Here is an 18,409-nt window from a genome sequence, read left to right on the forward strand (position 1 = left end):
TGGATTATCTTAGCAGAGAGCTTTTCGTCACCACAGTGATCTGGGAGTGTCCCTCTAGGAGACACAACATGGGCCAAGCAACCATAAAGCACTGAGGCAGCACCTGTGCTCTGGTGTGTTTGGAGCATGGGACTGGGCTTAGGGGCTGTTCTGTGGGAATTGTAATTCACTGTTAACTGTGCAGTAGGCAATAGAGTTACAGAAATAACTAAACAGCTTCCCTAAGGAATGCTTGGAAATAAAAACTTAATTGAAAGAGCTTGCATGTTGTAAGCAGCGTATGGAAAGAGATTAGACAAAGAAATTGGTTTAGATGATAGTAAGAAAGTACTATTTTGTCACTTGAATTTGTGTAAGTTTACAGTGGTGGTGCTCATAATATAGGTTAAGAAATATATGATTGTTAATAGAGGCTCAGGATTCCTGTGACTGTAAGGGTTTTCAGGATACACTTTAAATTCATATTATCAGAAGACAGCCTTCAGAAACTGATTAAAACCTTAAAATTTAAACCATAGTCCCTGTTACTTGAGGGAGCAAGAATGGTAGCCTTTCTCACCACCGGAGCAGAGGTGGCTCCGGGAGTATCAGGCAGAGGAGTAGAGACATTATCAAAGCCATTGCAGTAAAATCTGAAATTCTCTGGAAACTGCCCCATTATTAAGTTTTGTCGCTTTAAAGACAGTTGTATTTTACCATGCTGTAGGACATAAATTGCTTTGCTTGGGAGCTTTTCAAAAAGGATATGGAAACAGTGTTTCTTTGGTGTTTCAATAACACTGTTTCACAACAAACCACACAGTCTCATGAACTTGAGCAAATCTGAGCTTAGATTAATGCCACTGTACAAGTAATCAATTTTGAAATATAAAATGTACATTCAAGTCCTTTGCTTTGATGTTTTTTTTGGGTAGTGAGTTGAGAGCCTAACCATGTATCTGTTTATTAAACTGCTTCATGAGCATCCTGTAACACTTGACATAGCAGAGGACAATTCCTCGAAACATTAGTATAGGTAGTAGCCCTTGACTACAGCTTTATATTGGAGCAAGCAAGGTGAAGTCTGTGTGCTAGCGCTTTATGTGTTTAGTACTGTTTGTTGCTCCATAATATTTCAATACAATATTTTTATTAAATATAGGCAAAGCAACTGGGAATATTTTTAACATTTATGGTTATAGAAAATGCTCTGATTTGGTTCTGTGTATGTGTACACATGTGTGTGTATACAGAATAAATACAGATCCTCACGTGTGGTTTTAATCTTTGTAGGGTACCCTTGTGAATGTTCAGGCTGCAGAAGCTGTGCCTGTTCCAATGAAGAGTCATCTCCCCACAAGAGAGCAACAAATTTTGACACTGCAGACCACAAGTGAATTTGATGTCCTTGTTATAGGCGGAGGAGCAACAGGATGTGGCTGTGCTTTAGATGCAGTCACTAGAGGTAAGGCTAGAAAATGTAGTTGTATTCTTATTCTTGGATTACACGGTTTGAAGTAAGTTTATCAAATTGGCTTTTCAGAAGTACTCGGAGATAGAGAAGGTGTACTCTGAATGCCTGGTTATAAACAGCCTTTGCTCAGAAGCTAAAATGAACCTGAAGAAAAAAATAACTGCATTTTGTTTTTTTTTCATCAGGGTCTTTATTGTCTAGGTGTTTGTATGCAGTTGTCTAACATACTGGGTGCTGTTGGATGGTTTCTTATTCTCTGCTGCTCCTTGTTTAGTGGGTTCCCATATCACTTGTTTGTTCAAGAAAAAAATTGCAGGAAAAAGAATGCAAGACTTGCACAATGCTTTTAGCAACTGTTTTTAAAGGGCCAAGCATGATTTCTATATGAGGCACAGTGGCTCTCCACCTTGTATTTCTTATAACATGAGAGATACCTGCAAATTCTGCTAATGCTTTGTAGCTGCTTAGTATGTGACAGGTTTGGAGAATTATGTTTTGATTTTTAGTGAAAGATGCTATCACCATTCAGTCTGAAGGTACAGGTGGAATCCGTGCTCCAGTTTCCTGTTTTGGGGGATTAGCTGCATAACTGGTACTAGAAGCAACAGAATTGATTTTAACTTTACATGTAGCTTTAACTCAAGGTGAAATGAGTTTAAGCTAACGCTTTTTACCTGACTTGTACAGGAAGTTGAAAATGTGTGTGGTAGCAGTCAGTTGTTGCAACATCTGTTGGGCCCTGTACTTCATGCAGTTGGCTGGACATGTGAAAAGCTCTGTTCAGGGGTTGAAAAAGCAGGACACTAATGCCCACTCTGTCTGTGTCATCCACCTCACACAGTAACTTTGAAATTGGCCAGCAAGTTCAATCAGATTTGACAGTTTTCAAAGAGAATAAGTCATTTCACAAGTTTTAATGAAAAATAGATCTTCAGATATGGAGAGGAGCACGCATGGGTATTGAGGCTGTAGCATCAACTCCTGTTCTACTAAAATGCTGCATTCCCCCCGAGTAACGTATTTTTATTCAAAAAGCTATGTAAAAGAGTTTTTGAGAAAAGCTTGTCTGGGAACATGTTTTCTTGGTTGTCATTTCCAGGACAGTGAGCCAATGAGAGAGAGAACCAAATTTCTTTATATTCTATGTTTGTAGATCTTGTTTGTGGGTTATGAACCAAAATTGAAAAACAAAAATGCAGTGTAAAATATAGTAGATAGTCATAAAATTCTTCAGGTTCTTTAACCTGTATGTATACCTCAGAATAAAGAGTCAAGATCTAACACCATGGGTGTTTTGTAGTTCGATTTGGAAAATACTTGTCCGGAAGGTGTGATCATTTTGAGATAGGTAAAGAAGGAAGGTCTGCACCATTGGCAGGATAAACAACCAGATTTGAGTTTGTACTTGGTTGATTTTTTCCTGTATATTATTAAATATAACTTGGGATCTTTTCACTTCTGCCTCAGCTATATTATGAAACATGCAATTGTAAAGTATACAGAAATTATTATAGTGGATCTTTGTTCATCCTTTTACCAGATAGTCTGATTATATCAGTAGACTTCTGAAGTGTAAAATATTCCTAGGCATTTGGTTAATGAATTGTGTATTGTTGCTGTTCATTCATGGAACTTGCTCTTTTATTATGTTTGCTTCACTTAACAACAAATTTTGCTTTTCATGTGTTTGATATATCTTCGCCAAATTATTTCTGATTGTATCCATTAATCTTCAGTCACATCTGACAAAAATAAATTACTCTGATCTTTAGAAGTTACCAGTAATAATTAAATTTTTTTAAGGACATAAAAGTTTTGGGCGACCAAAAGATGTTAAAATGTGTGTTCACCAACCAGTAACATGCAGCATCCCTCAAGGAGGACAAAAGAAAGACCCAGGGAATAACTTCTAGAGCAGATGATGCTCCCTTTCTTGGGTATTTGTTGTCGTGCTGTTGCTGTTTGGTAGCAATATCACTGAATTTAATATATTCTTTTTTTCCTTGCCTGCTTGTCTCAAAAATTCTGCCAGTGATAGAGGGAGTCTGTTATGCCAACTTCTGTAACAGGGATTGTCCTTCCACATGTGTTTTAAGTGAAAGATTACCATGCACTTATCCTGGTGTGCTTATCTTGGTTGTGTTTACTTACATTGGATATTGGAAGTCAGTGGTGGGTGTCTTGTAGGTATGTACCAAAGGATGTGACCGCTGTCTGTGTCGTACCATTAAAAGGCATCTGTTAATAATCTCTTCACTGCCACTCTTCCCATGACTGAACTTCCATCATATAACCTGATGTCAGTCTCCTTCACAAAGAGGATGCCAGCACTTACAGTATTGGGGTATATAGTTTCTTAGCGATTTCTGTATGAAGCAGTGTGCCTTCACCCGTGAAAGCTTTTTCCTGTCCTTTAGGGTGACTGGGAACATGACGTGTGCAACAAACATGCCAGCAAACATGCCAGCAGCATTCCAAGTGTTTGGTGCAATAAGCTTTATACTGTTTGGTTATGAAGCACTTTGTGTTCTGGATTCATGTGAACGTCTGTGAGCCATGTGTTACCTCCTGCTTGAGCTGGTCAAACTGCCAGTGCTGGCTTCTGCCAGGGAATATGCTCACATTATTTTGAGTAAATGTTTTTCTGAAATACTTGGTGATATATTGCAACTCATGTTTTGTGTATGTGTGCCCTTTGCATATGTAACGCCTAAAAGGAGGATGTTTGTGAGCTATATGTAGTATCTGCATAGTAAACTGTAGCTGAACTTGCTTCTTCATTTTGCTACACTTCCTAGGTAAGCTACTATATTTCATATTAAACCTTATCATACTATTTCATGTGAATGGCAGAATTCTGTGTACATGAGCATCATGTTCCTTCGCTGAGCTTTCCCTGAGTGGTGAGCGTGCCTGTGAGCTGCTACACTTCAGTTTTGGGTACCTGTAGCAGACTATAAGTAAGCAGGCAAGGATGACAGTTGCTGCCTCCCTTGTACGACATTTAAGTTGTTAGTGTGACTGGTTTAGAGCTCTCTGCTACAAAGAGTTAAAAGTATTGATGAAAATATTCTGCTCCTGCCATGAATATGAACTATAATTTGCTTGAGGGAGCATGGCCCCTATAATGTACTGTAATGCCTTTCTATTGTGAAATATCCAGGTTTTAATGTGCTTCTGTTTAAGTTCTGTTTTGACTTTTCCCTTAGGAAGGAGGCTAAAATTTTTCATTACGATATAGACAGTACACTACACTTTGAATACAAATTTATCCATGTACAGAGTAATTTTTCTTGTGATTGTCTCTACCCTAGAGAAGTGTCTTTAATGAATTACATACAAATTGTGTAATTTAAGAAGTTAATTTGGTTTTCTGGTAACACAGGACTAAAAACAGCCCTTCTAGAAAGAGATGATTTCTCATCAGGGACCAGCAGCAGGAGTACTAAATTGATCCATGGTGGAGTGAGATATCTTCAGAAGGCCATCATGAAGTTGGATTTTGAGCAGGTAATTGTTTATGCTGGTTGTTAAGCAAAAATTGCCAATAGATACTTCCCCTATCCCAATTATATCCAAGTCTCCTTTTTATTTTTTTAATACTTGACTGTTTTATTCTCCAGCCACTGTACATAGAAAGTGCTTTCTTCAGTTGAGCTTCCCAGACTAGGGAAATTGGTGCTGCTGCCTTTTGCTAAATTGTTTTATGGGCAATCTAATTGCCGTAGCTTGTAGACTGTGTATAGTTTGGGGAAGGCAGGCAGAGACAGGGCTGGTTTCATAATAAAAAGAGCATCTTACCTGTATGATTAGAATTTTCAGGGAGTGAGTGATTGTCCTGTTTATTTTGAAATGGGTAAAGAAAATATGGTAAATGAGTGATTTATTTTGGAATGTGGAAAGAAAATGGGTGAGTGATTATATATAAACGGTTTTATGTATTCTTGTGGAAGCATGATATTCTTGTTTTGATAAAATGATTGATCTTCTCATTGAAACCTCTGTGACCTAAAGTATGTTTTGATGGTTATAATACTGCTACAGAAACAGTGACTTGATAGGGAAAAATATATAAAACATGGAGCTACCCAGCTACAGAAATTAACCTTGTTTTTGCCAAAGAATAACTTAATATTGATTCATATTGATTGATTTGGAGAAGAACACTTTTGCATTTGCTAGTCAGCATTAGCATGGGATTTAACTGTGGGAATGTCCCACAAGATCTACTTTGGAATGAATTCTAGCCCTTCTCATGTACCTTCTGCTTATAGTTAGGAGTAACACAGCTTTAATGCTCTTTACGTTCAGATGAAAAGTTACTCAGCTTACCTGCCAAGACACCAAAAGGAAACTAGTGGAACTTAATTTTCTTGGGAAATAGTTTCCTTAATTTTTGATTTTTTTTTCAGCAAATCTCAGTATGGTTTTGAAAGAACAGTAAGGATTGTGGGAGTTCTTCGCTTTGATAAACAGTTTCTTATTAAATGTTGCACATGGAAACAAAACCGAGTAACATGGAATTTGCGTGTGCACTTGTGTTTTTCAGTACAAGATGGTGAAAGAAGCACTTGAGGAGCGTGCAAATCTGCTTGAAATAGCTCCTCACCTGTCATCTCCTTTGCCAATAATGCTGCCTGTTTACAAGTAAGCTCTGCTATGATACCACTCCTTTACCATTGCTTTTCACAAGCAAGCTCTTTTCTTGGAGAAGTCTCTGGGCGCCTCTTTCCAAGCATGTCTTTAAACCTGTCACAAGCTTTGTCCTTCAGGAGGTGAGATGTTACAATATTGTAGAGGCATGAAATTTTCTCAGGAACCAAGCAGCTATCCCAGCTGCCTAGTAACCCATTTTGGACTTGAGCTGTTTGCTGCGTTCCTGCCACCCTGCAGGAAGGGGAAGGGGGGTGCTTGTTGGTGGAGCAGACTCTCATTCCCAGTATGTTTTTTGCTGTTCTTTCTAGTACATCCTTGTCTTCAACACAGGATGGCTTAGTGTTCTTAGTAATGCGTTGTTTAGTTCATGCAGCCACCAGTGCTCAGTGCAGTAATTCTGTGCACTTGCCTTCTATAGCACATGACAGGTGAATGTTGAGAGATTAGTTTTCTTCTGCTACAAAAAAGAGACTAAGTTATTTGGGTTAGGTTTTCAGATCTCTAAGAACAGTTACTGTAACAGGCTACTTGGAGCTGTGTTTGCTCAATGATCTTAGTGTATGGCTTTATTCCTGTCTTTGTAGAGGAGGGGCTCATAATAGCTGGAGCTCATGTCAGCTAGCAGTTGACTGCATTTATTTGATCGTGTTTGTGCAGGAAGTGTTAGTCTCTTGACTAACGTGCATGTAAGGAACCCCTTCAGCTTGACAAACAGCCAGGGTCTCCCCTCAACACATAGCTTTAATATCTCACCCTACACTGAAGTACATAAAGCCAGTTTGTGATTATAATTCTAGGATGAATAAAAGCCTTGAGTCTGCTTAACTAACTACAGAGAATAGATCAGTTGAAACCACTAGCAAACAATATGTAAGTTCTTACATATTTGCATGATACTGCAATATTACGAACTTTTATGATGGTACAAAGCGAAAGTGGTGTAATACAACATACTGTGTTACTTAATGTGTTCTATGTCATAACAAGTGTGTGCATGAACTTTAGTTCACTTCATGGGGATTTTTTGTTGTTGTTGTTGTTTCCTGCAGATGGTGGCAGTTGCCATACTACTGGTTTGGAATAAAATTATATGACCTCGTAGCAGGAAGTCAGTGTCTGAAAAGTAGTTATGTCCTTAGCAAGTCAAGAGCCTTGGAGCATTTCCCAATGCTACGCAAAGATGAGCTTGTCGGAGCTATTGTCTACTATGATGGTATGTTGCCCTTTTGTGCTTTCATTATTGTACTACTCTGTGTTTTGAGAGGGGAGAAACAGAAGTATGCAACTGTAGATCACATATGTTGACTTTTTAAAGGGAAGAACAACTTGAAGGTTTCAGTGTGCCTCTCATAAGCATTGATTTGGTAGATAAATTGTTTTTTATGACAGTAACTTACTGGATGTAGGGGAAAATATACTAGCTTTCTTGGCTGGTAGGTATACTGGTGTGTGAAAGCATTCTAGTGTTTGGCGGTTCCCCACAACTTTGTGGCTGTGTGTGGTTTTGCTGTACACTTCTGAGGTATCGTAAGCCAAGAAAATGTTAAATGATTTGCTATAGCACTTTCACTGTGCAAATAACTCCAACCCTGTGAGGATGATGTGGCTGCTGGTTCTGATTCTTGGCTGCATTGGCTGGAGGATCAATTATTTTTTGTATCGGTAGAATTGGTTGCCACAAAGGCAGCATTCATTGTGATTATAATCAAATACTAGAGGTAGTTATAAGACATGAGTGCTTTCTGTGAAAACCCTTCTAAATAAAGGGTTATAAATTCATAAGAGGAAAAATGCCTCCAGCTTGAGTTATTTAATCTATTTTATCTGTTAGTTTTAGGTATGTTTGTGTTTAACACTTACACAAATTCAGTGTCTGAGTGGAAGAAAATAAAGATGCTTTCTGCAAGTCATTTGGTGTTCATTCAAAATAGAATGATTTAATAGAACTCATTGCAGTCATCTAGAAATAGCAGTTTTCATGTTTGAAAGTATTCATGTGTTCACATTTGGAAAGAGTGTCACTCTTTGTTTGTAATGCAAGAAGCGTCAGGAAGCCTTTTTTGCCTTGTTCTGTGAAGTAAGTCTGGTCATCAGTCCCTGGCATAGCTGTGTGGCAACAGATGCCGCAGGGGATCTACCCAGCAAAGAGTCGAACTCTATTTTCAGACTTCACAGAGACACGAGACAGTCTGAAATGAAATTGGAGAAGGTTTAGTTGGCTTACTTGACAGAAACTTTGCTTCTCTGGAATATTAGGACTTGTGTTGAGGTAGAGTTACCTTGAGCTTTATCCAAATTGCTGTAACTTTTTATAAGAGCAAGTAGTGACAGGGTGTCATGGTTTAATGACTTTAAACGGACAGAGACATAGATTAGATATTATGAAGAAGCTCTTTACTATGAGGGTGGTGCACTTGCACACGTTGCCTAGAGAAGCTGTGGCTGTCCCGTCCCTGGTAGTGTTCAAGGCCAGGTTGAACAGGGCTTTGAGCCTGGAGGCTCAAAAACAGTGGAGGGTGTTCCTGCCCATGGCAGGGGAGTGGAATAAGGTGATCTTTAACCCAAACCATTCTGTGATTGTATGATCTCAATACTTTCTAATGTCATGCAAGTTACATCTCCAAACAGTATTTAAAAAGCAGTGAACTTACACACATTCTAAATGTTGGAAAGCTCACTGCTGAAGCTGGAGTACCAGGGTACATGATCATAATTTCTTTCTTGCTGCATTTGGTCATGTTGGCCTGTCTCACAGGTGGAGTATCTTTTCTTTATAGCAGACTTGTATCTGTTTCACAATGTATTTTTAATTAGATTGATATTCCTCCTTCTCCAGTCCTCTTCCTCTTCCCTTCCAAGACAGAAAGTTTGGTAAAACTTTCTTGGTATTGGGGCCAGCTAGGTAATATCAAAACGTCAAATGTGTTCAAGATAGGGCAAAAAGCCATGGATTTCTTGCAGTCTTGGAGGAACTCTCTGAAGAATAAATAGCTTAAATACTGATTTACTTACTGCTACGGTTCTAGTTAGTTTTACCTGGAGATGTAGTTTCTGACCTTTTGGCACTCAGAAAGGCCTTCACACAAAATTGACTGTAAAGGTAGTTCTTTTCCCTTTTTAGTACTGCATTTACACTTTTCATCAGCTTATCAATAGGGACTTTTGTACTGGGAAGAAGTAGGCAGGACTCTTGAAACACACTGGAGTTGGTATTTATACGGCTTCTAGCGGAAGCATATGTTGATAATTTCAAGTTGTCTTGTACAGAGCCCAGGAGAATGGAAAAAAAAAAATATATATACATGTGTGGCATCAGGTATGTGTAGATTCTTATTTGGAAGTAGGGCGAGATTTAAAGGATGGACTTGATTTTTACTTATCTCTGATGGAGAGTGCATATTCTCCACCTGATTTTTAAGGTCTAGAGGAAATAGGTTATTTAGGAGCAAAATTTGATATGGGTTTATGTAGTATTTTTTCTATACTGTAGCAAGAGCTGCTGTAAATAGCATACAGAGAAGTAATTCAGATTTATTTTTTCATTATCATAACTATCAAACGTAACTTAAAACGGTCTAAGGGATCCCAAGAGCATGCAAGAACGAAGTGGTTCTCTTAACTGTAATTACACTTCCCATAAGAGCACTGTGACTTGAAATCTATTTATAATCTATTGAAGTTTTTTCTGATTAAATAAATGGTTTGTATGTATCATAGCTATTTTCTACCCCAGCATTCCAAAGATATGCATTTACAAGATAGTCTTAAAATTAGTCTTCAGTTTTCTTGGACAAATAATTCTTTTAAATAGTGTTGGAATAGATCTAAATATTCAGCACCAATATAGCATGTGATCTTTTAGGGAAAACATCTGTACAATAATACAGCTTGAAGTTCTGCATGCCTGAGGAATATCTGTGATGGGTTTGTTGCCTTCCTAAGGAATAAGAAACAAACGCACAAGCTGCATATTGTAAACAAAGTGTAAAATAAAATTAAATAAAAAAAATAAAAGGAAATGTACCAATTATTGTACAGCAGTTTAGTGGAGAAAGAAGGTAGCGTAATTGCTCTGTTCATTCATCAAGTTTCATGAAATTGGGCAGAGAATCTTGATGATTCTTCCTCAGAGGAAGAGCGTCAATGCTAGCAGGACTTTCCGGATATATTTGGTGAGAGAATCAAAAATAGACTTGAAGCTTTGCCACCACTGAAACTACTTGTTCATGCTAGGATAGCTGGACTTACTGTGTTTTCCTTGGAAGACTGCAACTTAGTTATCCACATTTTGATGAGAATGTAAAGAAATGGTAATTTGCAGCAAGAAAAATTAAAACACCTCTCAAAGCTCCATCAACCCTCAATTTCCTAGGATAAAGCAGTACTGAAGAACTAAAATACCGCACTTGTGAGTTTATAATATACATTTGGGTGCTTTGAGGCTGAACCTAGTCCAGAATAAAAACTTTCCAACTACAGTGTTAAATCAATTCTTATCTTGCCCCATCTTGGCACTAACTGAGGAGTGGAGGACAAAAGGAGAAGGAAATTAAAATAGAGAAGGGAATTATAAGATTGAATTAAACTCCTTTTAGGCCTTTCAGAAGGATTAGTCATAAAATAGAGCATTAAATAATGGTAAAGTCTTAAAGTAGGTTATATCTCTATTTTCTCTTCCCATCCCTTCTCTGTTTTCCCTAAATAAATAAATTGGCCCTTTAGGAATGGAGCGTCCTATCTGATCTGTATGTGTAGTTACATGTAATTTTATCTTGCTTTCTTGCTTTTTTTTTATTTCTGTCTCTGCCATGTTTTCTTTGTATCTGTAGTTGCTAATAGCACTTACTAGCAATGTCGCACTGTTAGGCATGTTGGTCACCACCACCAAAGATGATCTTAAGGTCCTTTCCAACCCTCACTATTCTATGATTCTATGATGCTAATCAAATGCATTCATTATTTCAGTTACTTTTTAATTTGATAAAATCACCTGTCCAGTTATGACTTACTGGTGGCAATGTTCTTTTGCAGAGGAAAGATCTTTGCTTTGGTTTGTAATTGTTGATCAAACTAGTGGCGTGTCAGATAATCCATTATTCATGAATATATTTTGTTCTGAAATGTTGCTGTGGTCCTAATTACATTTCAAAAATTGTTTATACAGCCTAAAAAAAAAAAAAAAAAGAAAAAAAAAAGAAAAAAAGGTACATTATAAATGTTGCAAGTACCAGCACTAGCAAATCACAGGCTTTACCAGGGGCTATTCTTGCTCTGTCTCGGCATCGGGAAACTAAAGCATATGTTGGATGTTAGCCTGGGTGTACACAATGTGTCTTATTTATTCAAGGTTTCCTTTGAAGCTACAACTTACAAGTTTGTTTCTTAGGGGTACATGTCAGACTTCATTTAGCATTTGTTGGTATTAGGATACTCCTGAATAGCAAAAAGGCAACATTTTGGGGGAAGAATACGGCTGCTATCTGAGCAGTGATCTGTCAGTTCCACTTAGGTAGCTCAAGGAAAACTGGAGAAGAGGCACTGTGGAGACGCTGGGCTGAGAGCTCAAGATCATAGGCGGAATTATTTTAAAGCACTTTAAATGGAAGAATTAATCTCCATTTAAATTATATATAGCTCATGATGTTCAGAACCAGGAAAAACATTAAGCAGAGATCTAACTGGCCAGAATATTTCAAGTTGAAGCATTTAGAAATTCTAAGTGGTGCAGTTCTTTTTAAGATGCATTATTTTTCTATCTAGGTCCTTGCAGACTTTATTAATGCACTTTGCCTTGCAAGATGAGCATTTAGGTGTGTAAGGAAAATTTGTCTTCTGCAATCAATCATGAATTTGAGATTTTTAGAGCTTTGTTGACCATGTTCTTTGAATTTACTGCTATTTTCCAAAAAGCAGAAATTAACATATACTACTTCTGTGACTGTTTTACCACATCAAGGTATTTTATTGTCTAATGTCTTGTTCTACAGATTGCCAGTGTACTTGCTGAGGTGTAAGTAGTTGTCCTTTATATATTGCATTCTCAGTATTTTTTATATATTCTCTCCTGAAATATTTTAATATGGAGGTTATTTAATGGTTGAAAAAGAAGCTTTGGCAGAGGATTTAGCTTTCCTTGTTTACAGCAAACCCCATGAGAAATCCTTCCCAGGCACACATGTACGCGCACAGACACACATACACACAAAAATCAATGCAAAAGAGTAGGGCATTCGTTAAGCTGTCAAAAATGGAATAAATGCTTTTTTTTTTTTTATTTAGGCTCTTGTAGCTATTTTTCCTAGTATTTGAGTGTGTCCTGAATTATGAAATGTTACAGCTTTATAATTCATATTTGACAAATTAATATTTTGAGACTGTTGAGCTGTAATAGGGGTATTACCCTATTACAGATGCAGACAACTGTATGACTTTTTTTTTTCTTCCCTGGATTTAAAAACTCTTTGACAGTTTGTCACTAAAAAGACTTTCTATAGGTGAAATACATGGTTAACCATATTTCTTGGTATTTCAAAACTGAAGCTGGATGAATGAGAGAAGCCTTGCAGGCACACTAACTGTAGGTATAACCTGGAAAATGCTATGAGCATTCTCTATATCCCGTTGCTTTCAAATACGTTTTGTCCCATGTTCTGTGTAATAGAGTTGTATATGAAATCCTGAGCAAAATGGGCAGCCTGCTATGAGAGGGCTTTGAGAAGTAAGAAGAGCTGCCTCTAGTGGAATGCACATAAAACAGAATGCAGGTCTCTGGCAGAACCTACAGAAGCCATAGTATTCTCCCTTGCTGGCTTTAGTAAAAACACTGGTGGGGATCCCTTATAAATGGTGCTTCCCAATTCTCTCAGAAAATCCACTGGGTCTCTGCTTGTAAAGCTTCTTGGCGCATGGTGTCTCAAGTCACGCTGTGCTGTAGCCATCAGAGCTTTCTTATCATTTTCAAAAGGGATAAAATCAATTGCCTAAAATGGCTCATGTCTTTAACCCAGTTTTGCCTCTGTCAGGGTGCAGCTGCAGCAGCAGCCCTGCAGGAGTGGCCCTTTGCTCCTAACAAAAGGGACCATGCATCCACAGTGCTCCTCTTCCTTGTGCTGGAGGCATCCTTCCCAAAAGCATGGTGATGATAACTGCAGCTCCTGCTGTACCTGTAACAATTTAATTGTGTAAGTCAGCCCAGTCAAGCATCCCCAGCTCATGACTGGGAGACATGAAATTCATTGTCATTATTGTCCCTGTCATTTTGGATCATTATATCCTGCTGCAGAATTTTCCTCACTCCAGTGCTTTCTTACCTCCAGGAAGCAGGGATTATGGCTGAGGTTGGGGTGGGGGCAGGACTGTGAACTACATTTACCTCAGGGGAGCCACAGATTAAATTGGCTTTGCTTTCTGACTTGCTGGATTCATCTGTTTGTACGCTGTGGGTTTAAGGTTGGAAATGATGAATATTCTAGTGAATTCTGTGTCTCTCTTTTCTTTTTTTTTAATGCTCGTATAAGCAAAGGATGGGTTTCATGTCCCTTTAGAAGTGAATGGGGAATAATTCTTCAGATCATGTTACCTAAAAGATTTAAGATTATTCCTGAGCAGAACGACATTATTTGCACATTGTGCCACAAACATCTGAGCATTCCCCAGTGTGTCATGGCTTTTAGGGGAAAGACTCCACCGAAGCATGTAACTCTGCTGTAATTTATATGTGTGCATTTTATGTGAACTTAATAGTCGGTCATTAGTTAATATGTACTCTGTTCCGTACTGCCGGTATGATTATCTGTATATTCAAGAAAAATGGATTGTGGGATGCCTGTCCATCATGTTGTTCCCTCCCCTGCTCTGGTGGCTGTCCCTCTGTCTGTCAGTATACGAGGCTGGATAGACCCCAGTCAAGAAGGGCTGAGAAGGTACACATTGCTCATCTTCCTTGCCTTGCTCTTCCTCTCCCAGTTCACCTCACCCTGCACTTCATGGCCTGTTTCTGTACCCCCTCATACTCTGGTTTCTCTAGGTGTAGGGGAGAATTATCTCAAAGTGTGGCTTCACTTTGAATGGGGTGGATCCCTCCATCAGTAGAAGCCCTGTCCCCTGCCTGCTTGGTGCATGGGGTGTCTGCTGTCTCTCAGTTGCACCCAACTGTCTCTCCTGGGCATGCGCAGTGTTGCATCCCTGTCTGCGGGAGCAGCATGGCCTCTCATCAGCTCTGGCATGGTACTCCATCTCTCCCATGACTGCTGTTCCCCGCTGGTCCTTCTAGCCCTGGCTGCTCTCCGCTAGGTCATGCAGTGGAGGTCAGCATCCCACCTGCTGAACACAACATGCGGTAGCTGATAAACCCATCACTGCTTCAGTTAGGCTTAAAAAATAGTTAACTGTGGTGTGCAGCACACGGTTTGCACCAAATCTGAGTTTGCCCCGAATTAAGCTGTTAGTGTGAGGACTGGGAGTGCTAGTCTACTCTGATGCCACATGGGTCCATAAGCTGTGTTGTCATCATCCTGTTTTTCTGGTGCAGTGGGACAGCCGCAGCAGACCTGCCGTGACAGTTGCTCATGGTGACATTTTAGCGCAGTTTCCATAAACTGACAGTGACAATGTTTAGTTTCATTTTAACACTGTGCTTTTACTTACCCTGACATTGCAATATGATTGTAGTGACAGGTTGAAGGCTGACACAAAGAAGTGGGGAACAACATAATTATAAAGCAGTAGCACAGAACAATAATTCCAAATTTTGTCTCTCACTTGATGTGCGTGGATATGGTGTCTTATTTTTCATTCTGGTATCTTAGTTTCAATATGGCTTTTAGCATCTGTACTGTAACTTGGCAGTAGACTCGATTAAGCATTCTCAGACTATTGTGATTCTCATTTTTTTAAAAAGCTTTTAAGAGTTTCCTGTCTCTTGATTATGTTACTCATTTGCCTGTAACTCTGTATGTAAGTTGGAACATGTACTTTCATTTCCTAATCTTCATTGTGATCTTCTTTGGTTTTATCCATACATGCAATTTGTTTAGTCACAGGTTCCTCTATTCCTTTAATCTTGCCTTATGGAAATAGTCTCGATCTGAAGTTTCATAAGTTCATCTTGTAAAACAGTGGTGTTGGTGTCCTGGGTGGTCTCTGCAGCGTGTGCCCAAGCTGTGCGTGTTAAGGTTTGATAAATGTGGCTGTTGTTGGTAAATAGGTATTAGCTCTTTCAGACCCTTGAAGAGTAGAACCTTGAAGTTGGATGCTGCTGGTTACCTTTCTACCTCTGACACTCACAGGAATACAGAAGTTTATTTCTTGTGGTCTAATCTGCTGCTAAATGGAGGAAGCAAGAAATTATTAAAAGTTACTTCTACTGGATTGTTTAAACTTGCTGTGTCAAATCTGAGTTTGAATCTGCCAGAATACTTATGAGAAAACCAAAGTCAAGGCTTTCCTGTCCATTACAGCTCCTACAAAACAAAGGCTGAAAATACATTCATTTTAGGGCAGATCTCGAAGAACTAAAATATGTGGGGTGCATGGATTTTTCCGGTGCATATTTAGATGTGTGTCATTCTTCCCATCTGATTGGGCCGTGTTTCAGCAGCACAGATAACACAGTGGAAAGCAGAAATCAAATGGTACATGATTTGTATGAGACACATTAACAGTCTGGTGGGATATCACTGGGTTGTTGCATGTGGGTGTGATAGAAAGGAGTCAGCTGAGTCAGAGCGCTTGTCCCTCGGAAGCAGGCCAAGAACAAATGCGTGTGTGCTGCGTATCTGAGGAAGTCTGTCAGCTTTTGGCAAATTTTTGACTTCAAATTCAGAGAGCAAGAAATAGTCCAGGTCTGAGGACATTCTGAATGACTTGTGACTTGGGAGTCAAATTTGATGTTTACCTCTGAACATTCTACTACCAACATATTGTACTTATGTTTGGGGAAAAGAACTTGCTGAGCTCTTTCTCAGAGAAGTCTGGAGCAATTCTGAGTCACTCCAGCTGATTCATAATGCCTAAACTTGGCTATAACTGATTACCATATGTACAGCAGATGTTGAGTTCCTGTTTTAATGCTTGTAATAAAACTGTTCATGCAATTAGGCATTTATTTAAAAATTAGAGGATGCGGGCAGGCATGGTAACTTAGTTATGTAGAGTGATGTATAATTATCACTCATAAACCTTAAATTAGGTGAGGTTTTGGTAAGATTTGTATAGACACAACAAGAAAACTTTCATGTACATGAAACTGATCTTGCATATTGCTTTTCTTTACTGTGAGCATGCAGTTATCTAGTGCAAGGCTGACACAAGTATATAACATGTGTATATAAATATACTTGTAAAATATCTTTTAGAATACCAGTGTTTCTGGGGACAGTGGGTGTCATTATTGTGGTGATCCAATAACATCCCCATCTTGATGCTGGGGACAGATTGTTAGCTATGTTCCAAATCCAAGGGACTGCCTTGTGAGGTGCAGGTAAGTACTATAGTTCAGGCAGTGGAGCTTGCTAGCTCAGTAAAGGAGTAACGTACAAGCATGAGGTTAATTTGCAAGTATTTGTTGCCTTAATCACCCCTGCTTTTTAAAACAATAAAAAAATCCCCAACCCTTGTTTATTTGTATGGCTGCATTAGTAGGGATATAAGATTTAAGGCATTTGATACTGTCTCCCACAGCATCCTCATAGATAAGCTAAGGAAGTGTGGGCTTGATGATCAGGTAGTGAGGTGGATCAAGAAGTGGTTGGAAGGAAGAAGGCAGAGAGTTGTGGTCAATGGGGCAGAATCTAGCTGGAGGTCTGTGACTAGTGGAGTCCCTCAGGGGTCGGTGCTGGGACCAGTGCTGTTTAATATTTGCATCAACGACCTGGATGAGGGAACTGAATGTACCCTCAGCAAGTTTGCTGATGATACTAAACTGGGAGGAGTGGCTGACACACCAGAGGGCTGTGTTGCCATTCAGCAAGACCTGGACAGGCTGGAGAGTTGGGTGGAGAGGAACTTGATGAAATTCAACAAGGGCAAGTGTAGAGTCTTGGTCTGGGGAAGAACAACCCCATGTACCAGTACAGGTTGGGGGCTGACCTGCTGGACAGTAGTGAAGGGGAAAGGGACCTGGGGGTCCTGGTGGATAGGAGGATGACCATGAGCCAGCAATGTGCCCTTGTGGCCAAGAAGGCCAATGGCATCCTAGGGTGCATTAGAAAGGGTGTGGTTAGTAGGTCAAGAGAGGTTCTCCTCCCCCTCTACTCTGCCTTGGTGAGGCCGCATCTGGAATATTGTGTCCAGTTCTGGGCCCCACAGTTCAAGAAGGACAGGGACCTGCTGGAGAGAGTCCAGCGCAGAGCTACAAAGATGATTAAGGGAATGGAACATCTCTCTTATGAGGAGAGGCTGAGGGAGCTGGGACTCTTTAGCTTGGAGAAGAGGAGACTGAGGGGTGACCTCATCAATGTTTACAAATATGTAAAGGGTGAGTGTCAGGATGATGGAGCTAGGTTTTTTCAGTGATATCCAGTGATAGGACAAGGGGCAATGGGTGTAAACTGGAGCATAGGAGGTTCCATGTGAACATCAGGAAAAATTTCTTTACTGTGAGAGTGACAGATCACTGGAACAGGTTGCCCAGGGGGGTTGTGGAGTCTCCTACGTTGGAGATATTCACAGCCCGCCTGGACAAGTTCCTGTGTGATGTACTCTAGGTTACTCTGCTCTTGCAGGAGGGTTGGACTAGATGATCTTTTGAGGTCCCTTCCAACCCTTAGGATTCTGTGATTCTGTGATTGTGACCATGATGTGGGCCTGGTTGTCTCACTCAGATATTTCTTCTAATGTATTTTTCCTTTCAAAAGAAGCCTGTTAGGTGGTTCTGTGAAAAGATTTGTCCTCTTGAGAAAGTTCATTAAGACTGTCATATAGCTTCTTGAATGGCTAATTTCCATTCTCCATTAAAGTTGACCTCTACAGCAATAGCTAGATATGCATAATCAGAAAAGACTATAAACTGAGAAAAGATGAGAAGGCTTTCATGTATGTTGCAGGAACCAGCCTGTTTTTTAAAGCAGGAAGAGTTGCAGTATGAACCAGGTGTATTTCGGGCCATCATCAAAGTGCTTGTGTGCATTGTTGGTACATGACTGCTTGTTGGGTAGCAGGTATACTCAATAACAAAGTGCTAGTTCTTAACATAAAAAGATTAACATGAACAAAAGTTACGCTCTTAGGACTGAATGAGTTTCCAGCTTCTTAGAAAGTAAATAAATAAAATGCAGTAACTAGCTGCTCAGTGCTGTTTAT

At 39.4% G+C, this 18,409-nt stretch overlaps 2 protein-coding genes across 3 annotated transcripts in view; both read left to right on the forward strand.

The window, feature by feature from the left end:
* KCNJ3 (potassium inwardly rectifying channel subfamily J member 3) overlaps positions 1-18,409 on the forward strand; it is a 650,962-nt gene that overhangs the window by 484,397 nt on the left and 148,156 nt on the right. The gene's annotated exons all lie outside the window — the stretch shown is intronic.
* GPD2 (glycerol-3-phosphate dehydrogenase 2) overlaps positions 1-18,409 on the forward strand; it is a 69,976-nt gene that overhangs the window by 28,193 nt on the left and 23,374 nt on the right. For both annotated transcript variants that reach the window (XM_061445844.1, XM_061445836.1), the window contains exons 3-6: positions 1,273-1,444; positions 4,839-4,963; positions 6,003-6,100; positions 7,159-7,322. In XM_061445844.1, coding sequence (XP_061301828.1) covers positions 1,273-1,444; positions 4,839-4,963; positions 6,003-6,100; positions 7,159-7,322 — 559 coding nt within the window. The remainder of the gene's footprint in view (positions 1-1,272; positions 1,445-4,838; positions 4,964-6,002; positions 6,101-7,158; positions 7,323-18,409) is intronic.

This window comes from Pezoporus flaviventris, unplaced genomic scaffold (genome assembly GCF_033815535.1).
Source record: "Pezoporus flaviventris isolate CSIRO_AGI_PZ_B2104156 unplaced genomic scaffold, CSIRO_AGI_Pfla_v1 ptg000001l, whole genome shotgun sequence".
NCBI lineage: Eukaryota > Metazoa > Chordata > Aves > Psittaciformes > Psittacidae > Pezoporus > Pezoporus flaviventris.